This window comes from Nomascus leucogenys, chromosome 24 (genome assembly GCF_006542625.1).
Source record: "Nomascus leucogenys isolate Asia chromosome 24, Asia_NLE_v1, whole genome shotgun sequence".
NCBI lineage: Eukaryota > Metazoa > Chordata > Mammalia > Primates > Hylobatidae > Nomascus > Nomascus leucogenys.
This window is the reverse complement of record NC_044404.1, coordinates 4,365,164-4,386,841: the sequence shown is the minus strand read 5'-3', so window position 1 is coordinate 4,386,841 and position 21,678 is coordinate 4,365,164. Positions and strand designations below refer to the sequence as shown.

Here is a 21,678-nt window from a genome sequence, read left to right as displayed (position 1 = left end):
CCCAGCGCCCTCTCCCCACCTCCCTGGGCCAGCTCAGGGCACAGCCCCATCCATCCACGGGGTACAGGCACCCACTGACCCCACAGTCCATGTTCTGCAGGAATGTGCATGAAGGAATGGGGGCATGGGCACTGCGTGGGGTCAGGCGTGAGGTGTGGCCTGGCCTGGGGTGGGTAGGAGCTGTGCTGGTCCCTTGGGAACTGGGGGCCAAGCCTGTGGCCCATGGCAGCTGTCCATGGCGTCCCTGCACCTGCCCCCACCGTGGCCTAAAGACCACGATGGTGAGATGCCTGGGTCTCAGTCACCCCCTGTCAGCCTGCATCCTCCTCCAGGGAGATGCAGCCTGTTGGGGCACTGAGCCCTTGCTCGCAGCTTCTCAGAGACCCCTGGTGCTTAGTGTTCTGTGCTGGGCTTCTGTCTGGGTGGGGTCCCCTTCTGTGTCCAGCCCTCGAGCAGGCTGGGGCCGGAGGATCCAGTGAATCCCCCGCAGGCGTGAGGATCCTGTAGGTAGCAGAGAAGGCAAAACCAGGCCTGTGAGCCGGGCAGGGAGCAGCCTGTGACGATGGAGATGAAAAGGCGGAGGGGCTCGGAGTGGCCAGGAGGGGTCCTACAGCAGGAGGAAGTGGCCATGCCACTCCCTGCTCCATGCCAGCCAGGGACAGACTGTCGGCCAGGCATCCTCTTGGGCTGACTTGGGGTCCTCCCCGTGTCCCCAGCCATTAACTCCTGCACCCTGGGCAATGGCGGCTGCCAGCACCACTGTGTCCAGCTCACGATCACTCGGCATCGCTGCCAGTGCCGGCCCGGGTTCCAGCTCCAGGAGGACGGCAGGCGCTGTGTCTGTGAGTGCCGCCAGCCCGGGAGGGAGGGAGGACCTGGGGGTGGAGGCAGGACAAGCTGCCTTGCCTGGGCTGTTGGGGGAAGTGGGTCTTCAGGAGGCCCCCAAGGCTGCTGAGAGGCCTGGTAGGGATGGCACGTTTGGGGCCAGGAAGCTCAGGATGGGGGCCGCCTCACTGCTGTAGGTGCCCACCTGATGGGGAGCCACCTCACTTCCATAGGTGCCCACCTGAGGCTTGCTGCCCTTGGGAGGAGGAGGCAGGCCAGCCTGGTTTGGCACTTAGCTCTGAGTCCTCAGGGCTGCTTGCGTGGAAGGTGGTGGGGGGCTTTGCTGATGGTGACGGTGCGGCAGACTCAGCAGTCCTCCAGAATATGGAAATGGGGGCTGTGGGTGGGGCAGGTGCTGAGAGAATGCCGCCACCTGGCCTCTAGGTCCTCCCCAGTGTGGGCATGAAGGGGCCGGAGTCACAGAGCTGGGGGGCCACCACCCTGGTGTCAGCGCCAGCACCTGGGCCGAGAAGGGTGGTGGGAGGAGCTGGCCTGGGCCGCTGCCTGACCTGGGCTGGCTGGCCTTGTCCTGAGACTGCAGAGTCTTCTCGACGTCTTGGGGGCGTCCCGCACCTGGGAGGAGGGAGACCCGCTGCCCAGCCCATCAGCCTGGAGCACAGAGTGGGGAGAGCACTGGGCGAGGGGTCTCACAAGAAGCCTTGGGGCAGGTGCCCTGTGGCCACTGGGGTCCCCTCCCCCCAACCCCCTCCTCGGGTCCGTGGCTGTAGGGCGAAGCCCGTGTGCCGACAGGAACGGCGGCTGCATGCACAGGTGCCAGGTGGTCCGGGGCCTCGCCCACTGTGAGTGCCACGCGGGCTATCAGCTAGCAGCAGACGGCAAGGCCTGTGAAGGTAGGATGCCCCTCCCCTGCTCCGCCCTGCCCAGGGTCAGAAAGCGCACCCAGGCGCTGTGGAGGGACCCATCTAACTCTGGGGCCGTGGCCTCCCATGAGACCAGGCCCTTTGGCCTTGTCCCCTTGGGTGACCTGGGATGTGGCGGTCTCATCTCCCTTGCTGGGGGCCGAGGGGCGAGGGTAGGAAGGCTGGCAAAAGCTGCTCCCAGCCCAAGGCTCATTTCACCAGGAGTGCGCCAGGGAGCCCAGGTGTTGCTTATAGTTTTTAAACTATTGTATTTCTTTTTTTTTTTTTTTTTTTTTAAGACGGAGTCTCGCTCGATCGCCCAGGCTGGAGTGCAGTGGTGCGATCTCGGCTCACTGCAAGCTCCACCTCCCGGGTTCACGCCATTCTCCTGCCTTGGCCTCCCCAGCAGCTGGGACAACAGGCACCCGCCGCTATGCCTGGCTAATTTTTTGTATTTTTAGTAGAGACGGGGTTTCACCATGTTGGCCAGGATGGTCTCGATCTCCTGACCTTGTGATCCGCCCGCCTCGGCCTCCCAAAGTGCTGGGATTACAGGCGTGAGCCACTGCGCCCGGCCTAAACTATCGTATTTCCTAAGTAGTGCCTGCCCAGCAGGAAAACTGAAGAGATGAATAAGAGAAAAGGAGAAATGAGCCTGGCGCTGTGGCTCACACCTGTAATCCCAGCACTTTGGGAGGCCAAAGAGGGAGGACTGCTTAAGCCCAGTTGCTCAAGACCAGCCTAGGTAACATGGCGAGACCCTGTCTCTAAACAATTTTTTTTTTTTAATTAGCCACGTGTGGTGGTGCTCTCTGGAGTCCTAGCTACTCAGGAATCTGAGGCAGGAAGATCACTTGAGCCCAGGAGGTCAAGGCTGCAGTGAGCTATGATCACGCCACTGCACTCCGGCCTTGGAGATTCTGTCTCTAAAAAAAGAGGCCTGGCGTGGTGGCTCACACCTGTAATCCCAGCACTTTGGGAGGCCAAGGTGGGCAGATCACTTGAGTTTAGGAGTTCAAGACCAGCCTGGGCAACATAGTGAGATCCTGTATGTACAAAAAAATAAGAAAACCCAACTAGCTGAGCATGGTGGTGCACACCTGTGGTCCCAGCTACTCAGGAGTCTGAGGCAGGAGTCCCAGCTACTCAGGAGGCTGAGGCAGGAGTCCCAGCTACTCAGGAGGCTGAGGCAGGAGTCCCAGCTACTCGGGAGGCTGAGGCAGGAGTCCCAGCTACTCGGGAGGCTGAGGCAGGAGTCCCAGCTACTCAGGAGGCTGAGGCAGGAGAATCACTTGAGCCCAGGAGGTTGAGGCTACAGTGAGCCATGATTGCACCAGCGCGCTACAGCCTGGGTGACAGAATGAGACCCTGTCTAAAAATAAATAAAATAATTAAATAGAACTCAAGAAGAAAGGAGGCATTGTTCCTGAGCCCAGGAAACACTGGACGTGCGGGATGGGCTTCTGCTGCTGCTTCGCTGGGGCTGTTCGTGAATGTGCTTGTTTAGAGTCAGGTCGCAGGCAGGTGCCATTGTTTGGAACCCACTGCTGCACCCTCTGCCACACCACGCCGTCCTCTGCAGCATGGCTGGGCAACATTTATTTGTTAAGCCTGTCCCTGCACTTCTGGGTGTTCCTGACTCTTCCCTGGGCCAAGCAGCCTTGGGGAGGGGTCTGGCTGCCGCCGCCCCAGTGGTCCACAGGGTGAGTCTCTGAGGCAGTGGCGTGTGTCCAGACCAGGCAGGTCAGTTTCCAAGGGTATTAGTCCGTTTTCACGCTGCTTATAAAGACATACCCAAGACTGGGCAATTTACTAAAGAAAGAGGTTTAATGGACTTACAGTTCCACATGGCTTGGGGCGGCCTCACAATCATGGTGGAAGGCCAGGAGGAGCAAGTCACACCTCACGTCGATAGCAGTAGGAAAAGAGAGGGCTTGTGCGGGGAAACTCCTGTTTTTAAAACCATCAGATCTCATGAGACTTACTGTCACGAGAACAGTGCAGGAAAGACCCACCCCCGTGATTCAATCACCTCCCACCAGGCTCCTCCACCACACGTGGGAATTGTGGGAGTTACAGTTCAAGGTGAGATTTGTGTGGGGACACAGCCAGACCATATCACCAGGCACCCACCGGATGGCCGTGGGGTGTCGTGGTGTGTGGTTCCACGTCCTCACTGACACCAGGAAAGTGCTGCCTGGGTAACGGCACCTGGTCACACAATGGGCTTAGTGTGAGACCCGTGTGGGTGCCAACTTCTTCATCCCAGGGGACCTGCAGGGCTGTGACTAGTGGTCATCAGGGACAGTGGGATTGGCCCTGAACGCCTGTGTCATGCGGCCACAGGCCCTGGGTGTCAGCAGGCTGTGTGCTGTCTTCCACTGGTCCCATGCAAAGGCCCTTTCTGGCACCTCTGAGCCCTCTCTGTGGTCTCTCCCCTCCAGATGTGGACGAATGTGCTGCAGGGCTGGCCCAGTGTGCCCATGGCTGCCTCAACACCCAGGGGTCCTTCAAGTGCGTGTGTCATGCGGGCTATGAGCTGGGCGCCGATGGCCGGCAGTGCTACCGTGAGTGGGTAGCCGGCAACAGGCTGAAGGTGCCTGGGATGGCCATGCTGCTCCCCAGGACCCTGAGGCCTGCTTTGGCTGAAGGGCAGGGCTTCCTTGTCAATCAGGGGCAGCCCTGGGTGTGAGCCCTTGGTGAGCAGAGGGTTGAGGGAGGGCAGGGAGTCCCAGACCCGACAAGGCCTGGGAGCTCCATGTTGCTGCTTCCCACGGGTGTCCCCGGGCCTGAGGCTGGCTGCTGGGTGGAGGTAGGGGGAACTAAGGTAGGTGGGTGTCATCCTAGCTGCCATCCCACACCCCGGGTGGCTGGTCTCACGGCAGGGATTGAGATGGAAATCGTGAACAGCTGTGAGGCCAACAACGGTGGCTGCTCCCATGGCTGCAGCCACACCAGTGCTGGGCCCCTGTGCACCTGTCCCCGTGGCTACGAGCTGGACACAGATCAGAAGACCTGCATCGGTGCGCACTGGCTCCTCCCAGATGCCTGCACCCCACTCCAGGGACCCGCTGCTGCCCTGGGTCTGGAATCAGTTCCATGCCATGACTTGGAGGTCCTCATCAGTCTCCCTGAGTCCTGGTCTGGCTGCCTGGGCCCAGGCGGGGTGGTAGGGCAGGCCTGACAGAGGCAGCATCCTGGCCGGGAAAGACCCTCGGTGCCCACATCGGCCTGCCAGGCCCATACCCACATTCACAGCACCCCCTTAGCCCCATCAGCACCTCCTCAGTACTGCCCCTTCACCTGGGAAGGACCCAGTGTCCTGGAAGTCACACCCCAGACCCTGACTCCCAGATGGATTCCCCACCCTCTAGCCCCAGTCCCAACACCTTGTCCACAGCTGACAGGCGGGTGGCCCCGGGGCTGTGACGTGTCCTCTGTGTGCACATATGTGGGACCAGGAAAGTGCATGTGCGTGGGTGTGATTGTGTGGTGGGTGCGATTGTCTGCAGGTGCCATGAATGTAGGTGTGCACACGTGAGACTGGGCAGGTGCACGTGCAGTCGGGCGCGTGGGTTGTGTGTGGTCGTATGCAGTTGCATGCAGTTGTGTGTGGGTGGGGATGTGTGCACGTGCAGGTGCCTGGTACCAGGGGCCCGTGGTGTGTGCTCCACAGATGTCGACGACTGTGCAGACAGCCCATGCTGCCAGCAGGTGTGCACCAACAACCCTGGCGGGTACGAGTGCAGCTGCTACGCTGGCTACCGGCTCAGTGCCGATGGCTGCGGCTGTGAGGGTGAGCACTGCCCTGCCACTGCACAGCTGGGGTGGCCTGGGAGCAGGGCTGCCCTAAGGAAGGACATGGGGCTGGCTCTGGTCCCCCCATGGTGGGCATGGGGTCAGCCTGCTCTGTGCTTTGCTGTGGGGCTGTGGGTGTTGGTTGAGCACCTGCTGCATGCAGGGCTATGGGCGTTGATTGAGCGCCTGCTGAGTGTGGGGCTGTGCTGACCTGTTCCCTCCCTCCCTCTGGCCTGAGGTCACTGGCCGCTCTCTCCTGGAGCTGGGCCTGTCCCCCTGGCTGCTGCCTGGCCAGCCCCTCCCAGCCTGGTCCCCTCTAGCAGGTGTCTGCCATGGCTCTGACCTTGGGGTGGGAGGATGGCCAGAGTGGCCGCTGTGGCTGAGGGTGAGTTTTACTGGCTGGTTCAAGAGATGAGCCACTCAACTCTGGCAGGGCCACCAGGGCTTCAGTCCTGCGGGTAGGACTGGGTGGGCAGGGGCCTCCCTGGTTCCCCACCCGGGAGCACAGGCCTCAGTGGCCCTGGGTCGCCCGCAGATGTGGATGAGTGCGCCTCCAGCCATGGTGGCTGTGAGCACCACTGCACCAACCTGGCCGGCTCCTTCCAGTGCTCCTGTGAGGCCGGCTACCGGCTGCACGAGGACCGTAGGGGCTGCAGCCGTGAGTCTCCTGCCCTCCGCGGAGCACCAGCCTCTGCCTTCTCCAGTTTGCCCCAGCTGACCCTGCATCCCGCAGGCCTGGCGCACCCCACCCCCACCTGCCTGGGGTCCTTTGCCCCCTGGCCTCTCTGGGCCAACACCACCTCAGAGGCTCTCAGGCCCCTGGGGACCCACTGAGGTCCTGCCTCTTCTGAGGGCCGTGTGGGGATTGGGGACAGTGGGGTGGGGGAAGCTGGTGAGACAGGCATCCTCCCGGAGCCCAGCACCTGTCCTGACCAGGTGAGAGAAGGGACCAAGACCTAAGGTGATGTTGTCCCTGGGGCTGATGGTAGCTGCTCTCACCCCTACCTCTCTAGGCCCCGGAGTCCTTAGAGCTGGGATGAGGCTGGGGCAGAGGGGCAGGGTTCAGGTCCTCAGGGTCCAGAGCCTTCTCTGTACTGAGAAGGAGGGTCGGGTGCAGCTGGGATGACCCCTGGGACCAGGCTGAGGAGGTGGGGGTAGTGGAGGCAGTAGGAGGGTGGCGGGAGGCCCTCGGGTGGGGCTCAGGCCCAGCCCTACCTGCCGGGGAGTCGCTGGGGCAGGCAGGTGGGTGGCAGGGGCTAAGGGGCCTCTGTGCCCCTGGCAGCCCTGGAGGAGCCGGTGGTGGACCTGGACGGCGAGCTGCCCTTCGTGCGGCCCCTGCCCCACATTGCCGTGCTCCAGGATGAGCTGCCGCAACTCTTCCAGGATGACGACGTGGGGGCTGATGAGGAAGAGGCAGAGTTGCGGGGTGAACACACGCTCACAGAGAAGTTTGGTGAGCGCGGGCCCAGCCCCCGGGGGCTCCTGCTCGCAGGGCTGGCAGCCAGCGACCCCTCTTTCTAGGCTACCATCCAATCAGAGGCTGGGGACGTGAGGAAGGACCCCTGCAATGCCATGTTAGACCAAGGCCCAGAGAGAGTGAGACACTGGCTCAGTTTGCACAGTTGGTGCGGGCTGAGCCGGGCAGGACCGGGCTCCCAGCTCCCAGGTTAGGGCTCCTTCTGGCCCCAGTATCTGTCCCCATGTCACCCTTTTGGGGCCCTCATGGGCCGAGGATGCCCCTTATGCCCCTTCCCTGGCCTGAGGGTCTGAGCCGGGCCTCTGTGCCTGCTGAGGCCAGGAGTCAGGCTCTGAACCCCCCCATCCTGGTCTGCCCGCCAGTCTGCCTGGATGACTCCTTTGGCCACGACTGCAGCTTGACCTGTGATGACTGCAGGAACGGAGGGACCTGCCTCCCAGGCCTGGATGGCTGTGACTGCCCCCAGGGCTGGACGGGGCTCATCTGCAATGAGAGTGAGGCAGCTGGGCAGGGGCTGGGGGCTGGGAAGGGACCTCTGAGCCCCAAGACCTGGGGACAGCCCTTTGAGCCCATTCAGTTTTACTCCTGCCTGCTGGCCCTGGGTGGGGGGCTCCGTGCAGATCCATTCATTCATCCATTTGTTCATTCCTTTGATAAACATCCCCTGACTGTCCACTCTATGCCAGGCACTGTTCCAGGCAGTAAGGATTCCCTGGGAACAAGTGAGCCAAGGTGTTTGTCCTTCCTAAATATCAGTCTTCACGGTCCAGCAACAAGCAAGCCAGCAAATAACTAAGACAGTGAGAAGTGTCTGCTGAAGGGCAGCCAGCAGGTGGGGTTCCTCTAGCTCAGATGGCCGGGGACCCGTCATAACTGTCAGTGAGGCTCTGCCTGTTTGAAAGAGCTGGTTCAGAAGGAGGAGACTCCTATCTCTGCTGGCGTTCAGAGAGAGGAGTCAGTGATCGATTAGTGATGTCTGCCATGAGCATGGGCAGGGGTGATGTGGTCCAAGTGACATCATTTTATCTCTAGGTAATTGCTTCTAAACCCAGAGCCTCCAACCCTAGGAAGGGGTCTCAGAGTGTCATGCTGGCTGGTGACCCTGACGCTTCCCTGTCACTCTTTGTAGCTTGTCCTTCGGACACCTTCGGGAAGAACTGCAGCTTCTCCTGCAGCTGTCAGAATGGTGGGACCTGCGACGCTGTCACAGGGGCCTGCCATTGCCCCCCGGGTGTCAGCGGAACTAACTGTGAGGATGGTGTGTGCAACCTCTTCTGGTGCTTCTGGAATTACCCCTGGGCTGTAAGGGAAGTGGGAGGCACCACCCCTCCATGTCCTCCTTGTCTCCTTCCTCCCACTGGAGCAGGGAAACTGCTGCCAAACTTTTCCTAGACTCCCTTCCCTTCCTGCCTCCCTGTCTCCAGAGCTTTAGACTGTGCTTGAGAGGGAATGAGGCCCTTGAATGAGAGGGGTGTTGCTTTTTCACTGTTGCTAATTTTCCCAGGGCCTAACTGTAGCAGATGATAAGACTTTACAGAGCAACACTTTTGGAATGGGTTCCCTTGAGAGGCAGTGAGGTCCCTGTTCCTGGAAGCATTCAAGTAGAGCTGGTGATGGCTGGGTGAGGTTTGCAGAAGGGATTACTCGGGGGCCAGTGGCTGCAAGGGATGATGTTGACTTCCTTATTAACTCTAAAGTTTCAGCCTTTCTGGAGGAATTAGTCCAGAAAATGTTTCCCAGGTGGCTAAAGCTTCATCTTTAAGTCTTCAGACTTTGTCATTTCTGCCTCTTTCATTGGAGAGTGCAGCTAACGTATCATAAACCTTCTGCCTTCATGAGAGGAAGACAGCCAGCCCTAGAACCTGTGCCCCAGGTGGCCCCGTGAGCTTTCCTGGCTGTATGTGCTGGGCTCTGCAGGGCTGGTTGCCTGGTGGTGGTGGGGACCCCAGGCAGTCGCACAGGGCTTCCTACCTCTTCTGTGTCAGCGTGCCTCCCTTCCCCACTTTGTCTGCCCTTTTGATTCTATGGGGGGCTGGGGAACCCCCATATTCATTCCTGGGTGCTGCAGCCCTGGGATTGTGCTGTACCCTCCAGGCTGCCTGCAGCATCGAGGGGTCACCTCCTCTTCTCCAGGCCTCCTCTTTCTGTCTCAGCCTCCACCTGCCTCTCTGATGAGGACATCTGTCTTTGGATTCAGGGCCAACCTGAATAATGCAGGGCTACTATGGCAAGCACTGTCGCAAGAAATGCAACTGTGCCTAGTCTCCAGGTCCTGGGGAATAGGACGTGTATGTATGTAGTTGTGGGGGTACCTTCATCTGACTACCGCCTTCAGTAGGAGGAAGGACGTGGGGAAGGACCCAGCCAGAGGGAATTGTTTGGGGAAGAAAGGACATTTCTAGCTCTGGGGCCACCTGCGGCTTGGGCCTGGGACCTTGGCCACTGGGGCCACGTGTCCTTCCCGCTTTGAGGTTCTGAGGTCAAGCTTAGTGACCGCCATGGGACAGAAGTCAGGCAGCTCCTGATGGGGGCCAGACTTTGGGGAGAGTGGGGCATGAGCTTTGTGCATCTCTCCAGTGTGAGCCGAGGAATGTGCTCTTCCACCCGCCCTTGCTACAAACCCTGGGGGCGGGGGATGTAGGGGACAGACCAGCCAGGGCAGACGGCCACATCCAGAAGGCTCACCTAGTGCCCTGGCGGGGGCTGCTCCCAGCTCCTGTGCTGGGCCCTGGGCCCCTGAGCATCCTACCACATGGGGGGGACCACATGTGGTAGGCTGGCTGCCACCAAGGTTCTCATGGAGCCCCGCTGCCCCCAGGCTGCCCCAAGGGCTACTATGGCAAGCACTGTCGCAAGAAATGCAACTGTGCCAACCGGGGCCGGTGCCACCGCCTCTACGGGGCCTGCCTCTGCGACCCGGGGCTCTACGGCCGCTTCTGCCACCTCAGTGAGTCTCACTGCCCCTTCCAGTGTCCATGGTGGCGGCAGCGGGTGGAAGGGATAGTCTGTGTCCTGTTACCTGTGGTCTGGGTTAGGATGAGGCTATCGGGGCCCAGCCAGGTCACCCGCTGGGATGTGGGTCTGGAGTCCGCCCTGAGTCTGTGGACTCTAAGCCACATCCTCTCGACTGTGACTGTGCTGACATCCAGGGCGTCTGGGTGGACGGTCCCCAACCTTGTGGTGCCTCCCAGCCCTGATGGGTGGTAGGGCTGCAGATGAGGGCAGGGCCAGGCCTTTTGCAGAAGCCTCCAGGGGATGAGGCCTATCTTGGCTTTTGGAGATTCCTGGCAGCAAGGCCAAGCTCTGAGTCCCTGGTGGGGTCACCCATCCCTGGGGTTCAGACACTCAGGGAGGGAAGGGGCGGTGGGCTGCAGGGGGAGAGGTGGAGGAGGACAGCTCCCTACATGATCTTGGCTGTCGTCCTGGCTGACCCAGGGCTGGTGGAAGCGGTCTGGGAGGGTGGGGCTTCAGACAGGAGCCCCACTCAACGGTTCTGTGGGTGCAGCCTGCCCGCCGTGGGCCTTTGGGCCGGGCTGCTCGGAGGAGTGCCAGTGTGTGCAGCCCCACACGCGGTCCTGTGACAAGAGGGATGGCAGCTGCTCCTGCAAGGCCGGCTTCAGGGGCGAGCGCTGTCAGGCAGGTGAGTCCAGGCATGGGGTCTGGGGGGGTGTGCCAGGGCCGGCTGACCCCACCCACCCCTCTCTCACGCCCTGCAGAGTGTGAGCCGGGCTACTTTGGGCCGGGGTGCCGGCAGGCATGCACCTGCCCAGTGGGCGTGGCCTGTGACTCTGTGAGCGGCGAGTGTGGGAAGCAGTGTCCTGCTGGCTTCCAGGGAGAGGATTGTGGCCAAGGTGAGTGGCCAGCTCCTGGGGCTCCCAGCAGTCTCATTGTGGGGTCTAGGCTGCCTGCCTGGCTGGAGGGTGGGCTTCAGAAGGGCTGCACAGCTGTCACTATCGGCCCCCTTAGCCTAAGCCCGGGTGGTGCCTTGCTACCGGTGTTGCCTTGACAGCTTGTCACGTAGCAGTGATGCGGCTGCTAGTCTGAGTCTGGTCTGCTCAGGGCAGGAGCTGCTGTCTGCCCATGGCCCGGCCCGGAGAGGGGCCAGTGCTTCTCCAAACTCTTCCCTTGCCCACTCGCTCCTTGCTCAACCGGAACAGACTGTGGGCTTCTCTCAGAGGCTGGGGCAGCAGCTCCCTCCTCACATGTGAGCCGGCAGCAGAGGCTGCCCCTGGACGTGGCGGTTCGGAGAGTGGTCTGGACTGCAGTGCCGGCCTGGGGTCGTGGCTGCAGGCCCCTGCATGCAGATGCTTTGGCCTGGGTGTGAGCAGGCACAGAGCCTGGGAGCCCCATGCTCACATGGCAGGCAGGGGAGGAGGCTGTTAGGAGCTGGCTGAGAGATGGACCAGCCGAGTCCATGCTTAGGTATTCCCGGGAGACCCGGGGACCAACTCCCCGATGCGATTCCAGCCCAGCGTGCATGGGGCTGGGGGCTTTGCCAAGAGGGCTGGGAAGGTGGGGGTGTCCTGGCTGCCCCAGCTTGCACTGGCGGGAGGTGCAATGACCAGGACAACGGCTTGTGGTCCTGGCCAAGCAGAAAGCTGACCAAGCTGGTCTGAGGCTCAGCGGGATGGTCACTCCTCAGTCTCATGACCAGGGTAGGAAATACCCGAGTGTGTCATCGGCTTATGAGGGGAAGGAAAATGCCCTCGGCATGAGTAACGTGGCTGCCGCCGACAGGGCCTGGGCAGGTCGGAGCCTCCCTTGGCCCGACGCACGCTGTCCACGCCCATTGGCTGGGAGAGACGGGAGCCACAAAGACTTGCCATGTGACCGGCATGACCATGGCCTGGGCTGGAGAGAGAGCGAGAAGCCCAACGCCAGCCGCCTTCCTCTGCCTCCCCTGGGCCCAGCCCCCTCCTCTGCCTCCCCTGGGCCCATCGCCCTCCTCTGCCTCCCCTGGGGCCATGCCAGGGGGCTGTCTGGACTCAAGCCCCCCCAGCATGGGCCCTTCCCCTCCCCACCTCCATCTGGGGAATGAGAAGGGGCCTGCAGAGGGAGCAACGTCACCCACCCAAGGACCCACCAGCCAGCTCTTAGGCCACCCTGGTCCCAGCCACTAAGGGCCAGAGCACTCTAGGCCAAGACTCCCGACCTGGACTTGCAGAAGCTCTGTGGTCTCAGGCTGGCGTGCAGCAGCTCTGAGTGCCCACTTCTCATCTGTGCACAAGCCCTAGGGCTTCATGAGTTCGCGGACGTGGGACTCAGCTCCTCCTGACTCCCCGGCATCCTCTCCCCACCCTTCCTCCCACTCACCACCCTCAAACGTGTACCCACATACATGCACACACCACTTACACATACACACATAGATGCACACACCACTTATACACACACACATGAATGCAGGCAGGTGCATGCAGACACACACCAGCAGCTCACCCTCCCCTGATGCCTGTGACCCTCCTTCCAGTCCCCGCTCTCTACACCGGAGACAGGAGGCCTTGCCAGAGAAGCACCTCCACTGCTCCTGGAGCCCCCAGTTGCTGAGAGGAGGAAGGCTCCTCCCCTGCCCCTCCTCTGCTCCTTCCCCTCTTTTCTTTAAGAGCCTGTGGTGCTCCAAGGATAAGCCACAGGTGATGATATCCGACTGTTGATATAAAGATCAACACTCTTTATAAAGATAACATCCCCTCTTGCTGGGTCTGGAAACTGTTCCTGCCCAGCACTCATCTACTCCAGTTAGTGGAGGGGGGTTCCCTGAGGCCCTGTGGGGCTGTTTTGGCCAGCGACCCCCCAGCCCTGTGCACACTGCCCAGTGCCCTAGGGCATGATGAGTGCCAGGCCTGTGGTCCCAGGGATGTGCCTGTGTCCCTGTGGGCAGGTGCCCCTGGGGATGGGCCCTGGTGACAAGGGTTCACCAGGGTGTGTCCTCAGGGCCTCAGTGGGGCCAGGCCTGGTGCTCCGCCTGTATTACCGATGCTCCTCCCCAGGCAGGGCACATCCTGGCTCTCAGCCCCGCTGTGGGCCTTCTGACGCATCAGCTCTGTGGATCTTTCGCATGCAGCACGGGGTCTCTGTCGACTGCCTTCTTGGGACTGCTGTGATGCTGTTGTGAGCCCAGGGAGAGGTTTAGTTCCAGCAGCAGGCAGGGCATCAGAGTGGCTGCGCCTTGCTGGGGGAGGCAAGAAGGCTTCCCTGCCACCCGAGCTCCCGGTCCAGCCTCATGCTCTGTTGTCCTCACAGGAGAGGCCAAGGCCGGGCCCTTACGGGCAGGGCAGGCATGGGAGAGCAGAGGAAAGCTCTGCCAGGGAGGTCACTCCAGGGCTTCCAGCACCCATGGCTCTGCCAGGCCATGGGGAGCAGCCCCTGCAGGCCCTGTCCAGGGGTCCCGATCCTCAGCCCCCACGTTCTCTCCCGAGGTCCCCCTTCCTGGCATGCTGTGACTCCCTGGCCTCTGTGCTCCCTGGGGTCTCATTCACCTGCTGGGTGGAGCAGGGGGGACCCTAGGCCTCCAGGAGGTCCCCTGCCCTCCCCATTCTAGCCCCATCCCACAGGGAAAGGCAGTGGCTCTGGGGGTGGAGTGAGTGGGTGCACTGCCTCCCCAGCCCTCGGGCCGAGTCCCTGGAGGGGCTCCCAGCTGGGTGGAGGGGAGCGGGAGACTGGACCAGCATCGCCAGGTTGGGCTGGGGACACACTGGCCTGACCAGGACAGGTCCTTTGGTGACTATGGTGGTGGAGGAAGAGCAGGCCCTACCTCGGGCTCCCGGGAGCTCTCCAGGGTCCTGGACGGCTGAGGGATCTGCTTCAGCCTCTCCCAAGCTGCCCCAGCAGCCCTGCCCCTCCCCTCTCCTCCCATCCATCAGCTCCCCTTTCACCCCTCCCTTGCCTGTTCCTGTGACCTGCCTGGCCACTCTGGGCACCCCACGTGTGCTCAGCAGCCCCCCCCCCGCCGGGGGGCTAGAGCTAGAGCCCATGCGAGGAGGCGTGGGAGGCACACTCGCCAGGAGCCCCTCGGGGGAAGGCTGTGGTAGGTCCACTCCACGTGGCGCGGCTGAGGCCCCTCGTGCTTCCTCCTGCAGAGTGCCCGGTGGGGACGTTTGGTGTGAACTGCTCGGGCTCCTGCTCCTGTGGGGGGGCCCCCTGCCACGGGGTCACGGGGCAGTGCCGTTGTCCGCCGGGGAGGACCGGGAAAGACTGTGAGGCAGGTAAGTGTCAGCCGCAGGCCCAGTTCCACCTCCCCAGGCTGCACGGCTCCGAGCTGGTGGGGCCCTGAACTGTGGGGTCCCCAGCCCTGCGGATCCCAGGCCCGTCTATAGCAGGTGTGAGAGCTCACAGTGCATTCCCCTGGGGTAGGGAGTGGGGGTCTGTGGCTGCCCCACCAAGCGCCTGGGGCCCACAGGCTGCCCTCCCGGGCTGCTCCCTCTCTGCATGAGGCTCCCAGTCTCTAATGGGCTCGGCTCCTCGTGTTATCAGCTGAACTGTGCCTGGGGCTGGGGCTCCTCTACTGTGGGTGGGCACCCCGCAGCCTGCAGCCCCAGGAGGCGCCCGGGCCCTCTCCCCTCCCCGGGCAGGCTGAGACGGTAACAGTGGTTCCGCCTCCTCGGCCGTGGCTCCAGGGGCATCGTGCCATGTTATGTTTATTGATGTGTTGATCAGGGCAGCTTGGGCACTGACTGGCCATGGGGGGTGGGTGCTAGATTGTCCTGAGGGCCGCTGGGGGCTGGGATGCCAGGAGATCTGCCCAGCATGCCAGCATGGTGCCCGCTGTGACCCTGAGACCGGAGCCTGCCTGTGCCTCCCTGGCTTCGTCGGCAGCCGCTGCCAGGACGGTGAGTGAGCTGGAGCTGCCCCTGAGCCTTTGATCCGGGGTAGGCAGTCAGGCCCCACTCACCCTCTCTCGCCTGCCTGTAGTGTGCCCAGCAGGCTGGTATGGTCCCAGCTGCCAGACAAGGTGCTCTTGTGCCAATGATGGGCACTGCCACCCAGCCACCGGACACTGCAGCTGTGCTCCTGGGTGGACCGGCTTTAGCTGCCAGAGAGGTACAGGGGCCTTTGGCCTGCCCTTTGTCCAGACGTCCCTCCTTTCCTAGCCCCTGGAGAGGCCTCCGCCCAGGGCCCCCGAGGACTAGGGGCTTGCAGGAGGCCATGCCCCAGTCCTGAGACGCCCCTGTGCCTGACTTGGCTGTGGTGCCCGTGGCCTGTGCTTGGGCCTGCGCTGGATGACCCTGAGTTCTGTTGCAGCCTGTGATAGTGGGCACTGGGGACCTGACTGCAGCCACCCCTGCAACTGCAGCACTGGCCACGGGAGCTGCGATGCCATCAGTGGCCTGTGTCTGTGTGAGGCTGGCTACGTGGGCCCGTGGTGCGAGCAGCGTGAGTCCTGGCCCTGCCTTTGGCTGCACCCCCTCCTGAGCGCACACACACACATGCACACGTACACACACACAAACATACACACAAAGCCTTTGGCCATGCCCCCTCTTGCGAACACACACATATGAAGCCTTTGGCCATGCCCACTCCTGTGCACACACACACGCACATAGGCACGAACACAACATGAACACACACACAAAGCTTTTGGCTGTACTTCCTCCTGTGCGCACACACACGAAGCCTTTGGCCGTACGTCCTCCTGTGAGCGCACACATACACACACAGCCTTTGGCCGTGCCCCCTCCTGTGTGCACACACACCCACCAAAACATGCAGGCACACACATGCGCACTGCAGCTGGGCCCTGGCCTGGCTTCCTCTGCCTTCCCTGAGCTTTCCCGGCCCCCACTGCCCTGCTCCACCGCCTGGACCCAGGTCCCACCCTCTCACCGACCTGCACCAGGCTCACCCAGAGCCGCAGCAGGAAGGGGCAGGGCCTGTCCCCCACTGCGGGAGGCCTGGCACCTGGGGGATGGAGAAGGGGTCTGCTTAGGACTGAGGCTGGTGTCCCTCAGTGTGTGCCCCCGAGCTTGGTTGGTGGAACCGGGAGAGGCCTGGGTCGGGTGTCCTAGAGGCAGCCCCTAGGGAGGTTCCCATCCCTAAAGCTGATGCCTGGAGCTCCTTCAAGCCTCCCATGGCCCTACCTGGGTTGGGGACGAAGCATGTGGGTGAGCCCAGTCTCCCTTGGGTAGGAAGGGGCTTCTCACGAGCCAGGCCTGTCCCACAGTCCTGGGGATGGCGGCAAGGCCTGGGCACAGCTGGGTCAGGCTCCCGGCCCTCTGGCTGATAGTGGGCCGGGGCTGCATTTCTCAGGGTGTCCCCAGGGCCACTTTGGGCCCGGCTGTGAGCAGCGGTGCCAGTGTCAGCACGGAGCAGCCTGTGACCACGTCAGCGGGGCCTGCACCTGCCCGGCCGGCTGGAGGGGCACCTTCTGCGAGCGTGGTGAGCTAGGGCACAGGCAGGGGCTAGGCTGGGTGGCCTCCAGTGTGGGCCCCTCCACATCACTGCCCGCTGTCTGCAGCCTGCCCGGCTGGCTTCTTTGGATTGGACTGTCGCAGTGCCTGCAACTGCACCGCCGGAGCCGCCTGTGATGCCGTGAATGGCTCCTGCCTCTGCCCCGCTGGCCGCCGGGGCCCCCGCTGTGCCGAGAGTGCGTAAGGTCCCTGCTCAGCACAGGGTGCTGCAGGAGGGGGTGCCAGGTCCTCCGTAGGAGACTCCCTCCTGCTGCCTGTCCTGAGTGTCCAAAGCTACCAGGCAACCCCTCTGAGAGTGATGCTTTGCTCACTCGGGCCAGAGCGTTGGTCCTTTTTTGTGGTCACTCTGCTGAGTGGGTGGCCTGAGCCAGAGGGAGGGGAGAGTTGGCCACAGCAGCTGAGGGGACCCCGGCAGATCTGCCCAGCTGCCAAACCCTGGGGTCCTGCCCACCCCTGGCTCTGACCAGCCCTCTCCACCTGCAGCCTGCCCAGCCCACACCTACGGGCACAATTGCAGCCAGGCCTGTGCCTGCTTTAACAGGGCCTCCTGTGACCCTGTCCACGGGCAGTGCCACTGTGCCCCTGGTTGGATGGGACCCTCCTGCCTGCAGGGTAAGCCCCACCCAGGAGTCCAGGGACCGGGGATCCAGGCCTGAGCAAGGGTGCTGGCCTCTTGCGGGGCCCACAGGACACTTGATGCCTGGAGGAGGGAGGAAGGGGCTATTAGGACTGAGGACCATGCGTTTCACCTGTACCCCTCTCCAGGCAGGGATGGTGAGTCAGGCTGGGCTGGCAGGTCATCCTAGAGGCAGCCCCCTGCAAGGTCCCTGACCCCAAAGTCCAACATGGGGCTGGAAAGCCAGACAGACCCTGTGGGGCCAGCTGGCTGGGGGATGCAGGTTGCTCCCTCTTCCCTGGCCCCAGCCTGCCCTGCCAGCCTGTACGGCGACAACTGTCAACATTCCTGCCTCTGCCAGAATGGAGGGACCTGTGACCCTGTCTCAGGCCACTGTGCGTGCCCGGAGGGCTGGGCTGGCCTGGCCTGTGAGAAGGGTGAGTGCTGGGCAGCAGAGGAGGGACATACCCCAGCATGCCTGGTGCAGCCCCGCCTGCAGGCCTAGGAGGGCTCCCAGGTCAGGGGGCAGCGCCCTGGCGTGTGGGCTTCGGCCCTGTGTGCAGGAAGCATGGGCCAGGGTCTCCTGGACCCAGGAGGCAGGACCCTCACCCTCGCGCCTGCCTCTGCTCCTGTAGAGTGCCTCCCTGGGCACGTCGGAGCTGGCTGCTGGCACAGCTGCGGTTGCCTCAACGGGGGCCTGTGTGACCCGCACATGGGCCGATGCCTCTGCCCGGCCGGCTGGACTGGGGACAAGTGTCAGAGCCGTGAGTGGGGCGGGGCAGTGGGGTTGGGGGTCTGGAGGCCTGCTGGGAAGGGGTGGCATCAGCCTCGCTGCAGGGCTGAGGACTGTGCCCCGGGTGGGGACTCGGCAGGGGATCTGTTGTCCTGTGAATGCAAGAGCTGCCTTCGGAGCACTAAGGGTTCCTGTTGGGAGGGTTTCAGCCTAGGAAGCTGGCCTGTGGGGATAGAGTGCTGCTGCTTTGCCTTGGCGGGGGTAGCCCCGGCCAGCCCTGTGGTGGGTGGAACGGAGGATGCTTTGGGGCTTGGGGCCATTCCTGTTTCCTGCATGCAGAGAGGGGCCCCTTCACCCCTTGTCCTGGAGCCTGTGCTGGCTGGGGGCCTCTTGCCAGTGGGAGTCTGGCTGTGGCTGCTGTGCCAGTAGGACCTGGTCCACCCAGCGGGGCCTCAGCCCCTCCAGAGCCCAGACATACAAGGGCAACAATGCCTCATTCCTCAAAGCCCCAGCCTCCCACCCAAGCCCCTAACACCAGCCCCCCTTCCAGCAGAGGCACCATCCCCACTGCTTGGGGTGCAGCTTGGGCGGTCCCTTGCTCAGGGCCAGAGCCTTGGGTCTGCTGTCTGAGGGAGGCCTGGGCACTCGGCTGGCCTCAGGGCTGTCGCTGGCTCCCGTCGCCTCAGTGCTGAGCCCCTGCTGCCGTCTTGCCTGCTCCTTCGCCTTCCATGGGGCGGGGCTGCCCGAGGCTGAGCTCTCAACCCTATCTGTCTGGTCCCTGCAGCCTGTGCCAAGGGCACATTCGGGCCTCACTGTGAGGGGCGCTGTGCCTGCTGGTGGGGAGCCCCCTGCCACCTTGCCACCGGGGACTGCCTCTGCCCTCCAGGGTGGCGGGGGAGGGGGCTCGAGGTGTGAGAATGGTGAGCACAGCCCTCACTTCAGCCAGCATCGGGTGGGTCCTACCCACAGCACCTGCTCCGGGCCTGTCCTGGCCCACAGATCCCCACGGGCCCCTCCCAGGAAGCCTCCCCAGCCCTCATCTTTCTGCAGCCTGCCTACGGGGCTGGTTTGGAGAGGCCTGTGCCCAGCGCTGCAGCTGCCCGCCTGGCGCTGCCTGCCACCACGTCACTGGGGCCTGCCGCTGTCCGCCTGGCTTCACTGGCTCTGGCTGCGAGCAGGGTAGGTGCTCCCAAGCCCCCACCCCGAGGAGTGGCTGGGCAGGGGGAATCCAGAGAGGCTGCCTGTTCCTTGGCTGGGCTGGGCCAGGACCAACCCTGCCCGTCTCCACCCAGCCTGCCCGCCCGGCAGCTTTGGAGAGGACTGTGCTCGGATGTGCCGGTGCCCTGGTGAGAACCCAGCCTGCCACCCTGCCACTGGGATCTGCTCATGTGCTGCTGGCTACCACGGCCCCAGCTGCCAGCAACGTGAGTGCTGCCCGTGCCCACTCAGGGGCTTGGGAGTCCTGCCGGGCATGCTGGGCCCCAGTTCCCCTGGTCCCCGGGAAGGCCCTCATCGGGAGTCCTGCGTGGCGTGCTGGGCCCCAGTTCCCCTGGTCCCGGGGAAGGCCCTCGTCTGAGGGGGTGGAAGATGGAGGGCATGGGGGCCTCACGAGAGCTGCTTTGCTGTGTTCAGGGGCACCGGGGAAGCCTCCAGCCCCAGCCCCTGCAGCTAGCCCCTCTCCCTGCAGGATGCCCGCCCAGGCGGTATGGGCCAGGCTGTGAACAGCTGTGTGGGTGCCTCAACGGTGGCTCCTGTGATGCGGCCACGGGGGCCTGCCGCTGCCCCGCTGGGTTCCTCGGGGCAGACTGCAGCCTCAGTGAGTGGCTGGTGGCAGCAGGGCTGAGTGGCGCCTCCTGTGTCTCTGGGGTAGGGCCAGCCAGCCTGCAGGAGGACGGCCCCCGACTGCCCATCTCCCTGCCCTTCAGTCCCCTCTGGCTGGGCCTGGCCCCAAGTGGGGCTAAGCCAGAGGGGCAGAAAGGACCTGCAGCGCTGGGGGTGTCTCTGTGGCCCCAGGTCTCACAGGCTTCTGCTAGCTCTGCCCCTGCACCTGCTGTGCCCAGTGACCTGCGCCATGTCTGCCAGGGGCTTGAGCACAGCCGGGCACAGAGGTCAGCCAGGCAGCTCAGCCATGGCCAAGTGTCCTGCCAGGAACCGGGCCCCTTCCCTCAGTCATGCAGGGACCCCTTCTGGGACCCCAGCAGAGCTGGCGGGGTGGGCGGGGGTGGCAGTGAGTCACTGCAGAGCAGGCAGCAGCAGCCGGGCCCCCAGCAGGGCCTGCGGGTGGAAGGGAGATGCCAGGGTGGGTGTGTGAGAGTTGGCTGGCCCCACCCTGTCTGGGGCAGACCCAGGGTCCCCTCACCCCATCCCGTCTTATCCCCACTCTGGGGTTGACCGGGCAGGGAGAGAAGGGAAGCCAGCCATGCTCACTGCTTCCTCCCCGGCAGCCTGTCCGCAGGGCCGCTTCGGCCCCAACTGCACCCACGTGTGTGGGTGTGGGCAGGGGGCGGCCTGCGACCCTGTGACCGGCACCTGCCTCTGCCCCCCGGGGAGAGCCGGCGTCCACTGTGAGCACGGTGAGTGTTCACTCCAGAGGGCATGCTCATGGGCCCTTCACGGAGATGTCACTGGATTAGCTGTGGGGACGCTGGAGGGGTGGGCCCAGCCCAGGCACCCACACATCCTGGCTGCCACCAGCTTCTCACTTGACGCTGGGGCTGAGAGGAGAGTGCTGTAGCTTGTGTTGACTACGCTGCCCTGCTTGGGGGAATGGACCGTCCTATGCCACCCCAGCCCCTGCCTCGAAACTCAGTCCCCGAGGCTCAGGCCACCCAGTGACCCCATCCTCATCGAGGTGGCTGTGGGGGCTGCAGGTTCCTACCCAGTGCCTGCCTGGCCCCTTGCAGGAAGGATTGGGTGGCTGTCTTCTGCCTGAGGGTGGAGTCTTTCTGGCCCCTTCTGCCAGGCTCAGGGCCCAGGACCAAAGTGGAGGTGGGCCTGGAGCACAGTCAAGAGTAGAGAGGTGGGCTGGACCCAGGGGACAGGTGTGGTGGCTCCTGCTCGGACAGGCCCAGTGTTCATGAACACAGCCACAGCCTTTTTATCTGGTCCCACCCTTAGTCTGCATCAAGGGACTGGCTGCCCCCACAGCAGTTCTTGGCTTTCCGGGCTCATTGGGAGCCTGTGGCAGCAGAGGGTTCAGGATCCCAGGGCTCAGGCTCTAGCTGGGAGGTAGCTTGGCCCCACCTCACTCCCAGGAAGGATAGTGCCATCGGGCTGGTCATTAGGCATCTGGCTGTAACAGCAGGGCTGCAGCCGGCCACCTCTGAGCCCACAGCAGCCCAGCCACACTACTTCTCAGGCCTGGAGGATGTGCACTCATTCCCAAGCGAGAGACAGCTGGTTCACAGTGGGCCACTGCCTCCATGAAGCCTTCTGTGAACCCCTTCCTGCAGGCTGGGTAGGCGCTCACCCAGCCCCTTCATGACTGAGCCACCCTCAGTTCCTAGACCAGGCCTGGCACTTGGCAGCCTGAGATGACCAATGAATGAGAGGATGCGGCTGGTGCCACTCCCTGGCATGTACCCGTCCAGCAGGCAGAGACTGGCACTGACGGGCCTCAGGAAGCATTTGCTGAGTGACTGTCAGCCTGAGGGGTCACGTCCCCAGAGGGAGCCCAGCCCTCGGCCAGAGCTCCAGGCAGCACCTGCCTTCTGTCCCCAGGCTGCCCCCAGAACCGGTTTGGTGTGGGCTGTGAGCACACCTGCTCCTGCAGAAACGGGGGCCTGTGCCACGCCAACAACGGCAGCTGCTCCTGTGGCCTGGGCTGGACAGGGCTGCACTGCGAGCTGGGTGAGTGTGCGGGGCCAGCGGGACCCCAGCATCCCCTTAGGGATGTGCCC

The 21,678-nt window shown here is 63.3% G+C and overlaps 1 protein-coding gene across 1 annotated transcript in view; it reads left to right on the top strand.

Moving 5' to 3' along the window:
• MEGF6 (multiple EGF like domains 6) overlaps window positions 1–21,678 on the top strand; it is a 122,264-nt gene that overhangs the window by 94,223 nt on the left and 6,363 nt on the right. Inside the window, exons 6-31 of the mRNA XM_030805743.1 lie at window positions 717–842; window positions 1,614–1,736; window positions 4,190–4,312; window positions 4,631–4,768; window positions 5,422–5,541; window positions 6,079–6,201; window positions 6,826–6,996; window positions 7,383–7,514; window positions 8,150–8,278; window positions 9,839–9,967; window positions 10,526–10,660; window positions 10,737–10,871; window positions 14,100–14,225; window positions 14,718–14,849; window positions 14,932–15,060; window positions 15,262–15,393; window positions 16,270–16,398; window positions 16,478–16,606; window positions 16,914–17,042; window positions 17,355–17,483; window positions 17,682–17,810; window positions 18,830–18,958; window positions 19,072–19,203; window positions 19,467–19,595; window positions 20,224–20,352; window positions 21,500–21,628. Coding sequence (XP_030661603.1) covers window positions 717–842; window positions 1,614–1,736; window positions 4,190–4,312; window positions 4,631–4,768; window positions 5,422–5,541; window positions 6,079–6,201; window positions 6,826–6,996; window positions 7,383–7,514; window positions 8,150–8,278; window positions 9,839–9,967; window positions 10,526–10,660; window positions 10,737–10,871; window positions 14,100–14,225; window positions 14,718–14,849; window positions 14,932–15,060; window positions 15,262–15,393; window positions 16,270–16,398; window positions 16,478–16,606; window positions 16,914–17,042; window positions 17,355–17,483; window positions 17,682–17,810; window positions 18,830–18,958; window positions 19,072–19,203; window positions 19,467–19,595; window positions 20,224–20,352; window positions 21,500–21,628 — 3,396 coding nt within the window. The remainder of the gene's footprint in view (window positions 1–716; window positions 843–1,613; window positions 1,737–4,189; window positions 4,313–4,630; window positions 4,769–5,421; window positions 5,542–6,078; window positions 6,202–6,825; window positions 6,997–7,382; window positions 7,515–8,149; window positions 8,279–9,838; window positions 9,968–10,525; window positions 10,661–10,736; window positions 10,872–14,099; window positions 14,226–14,717; window positions 14,850–14,931; window positions 15,061–15,261; window positions 15,394–16,269; window positions 16,399–16,477; window positions 16,607–16,913; window positions 17,043–17,354; window positions 17,484–17,681; window positions 17,811–18,829; window positions 18,959–19,071; window positions 19,204–19,466; window positions 19,596–20,223; window positions 20,353–21,499; window positions 21,629–21,678) is intronic.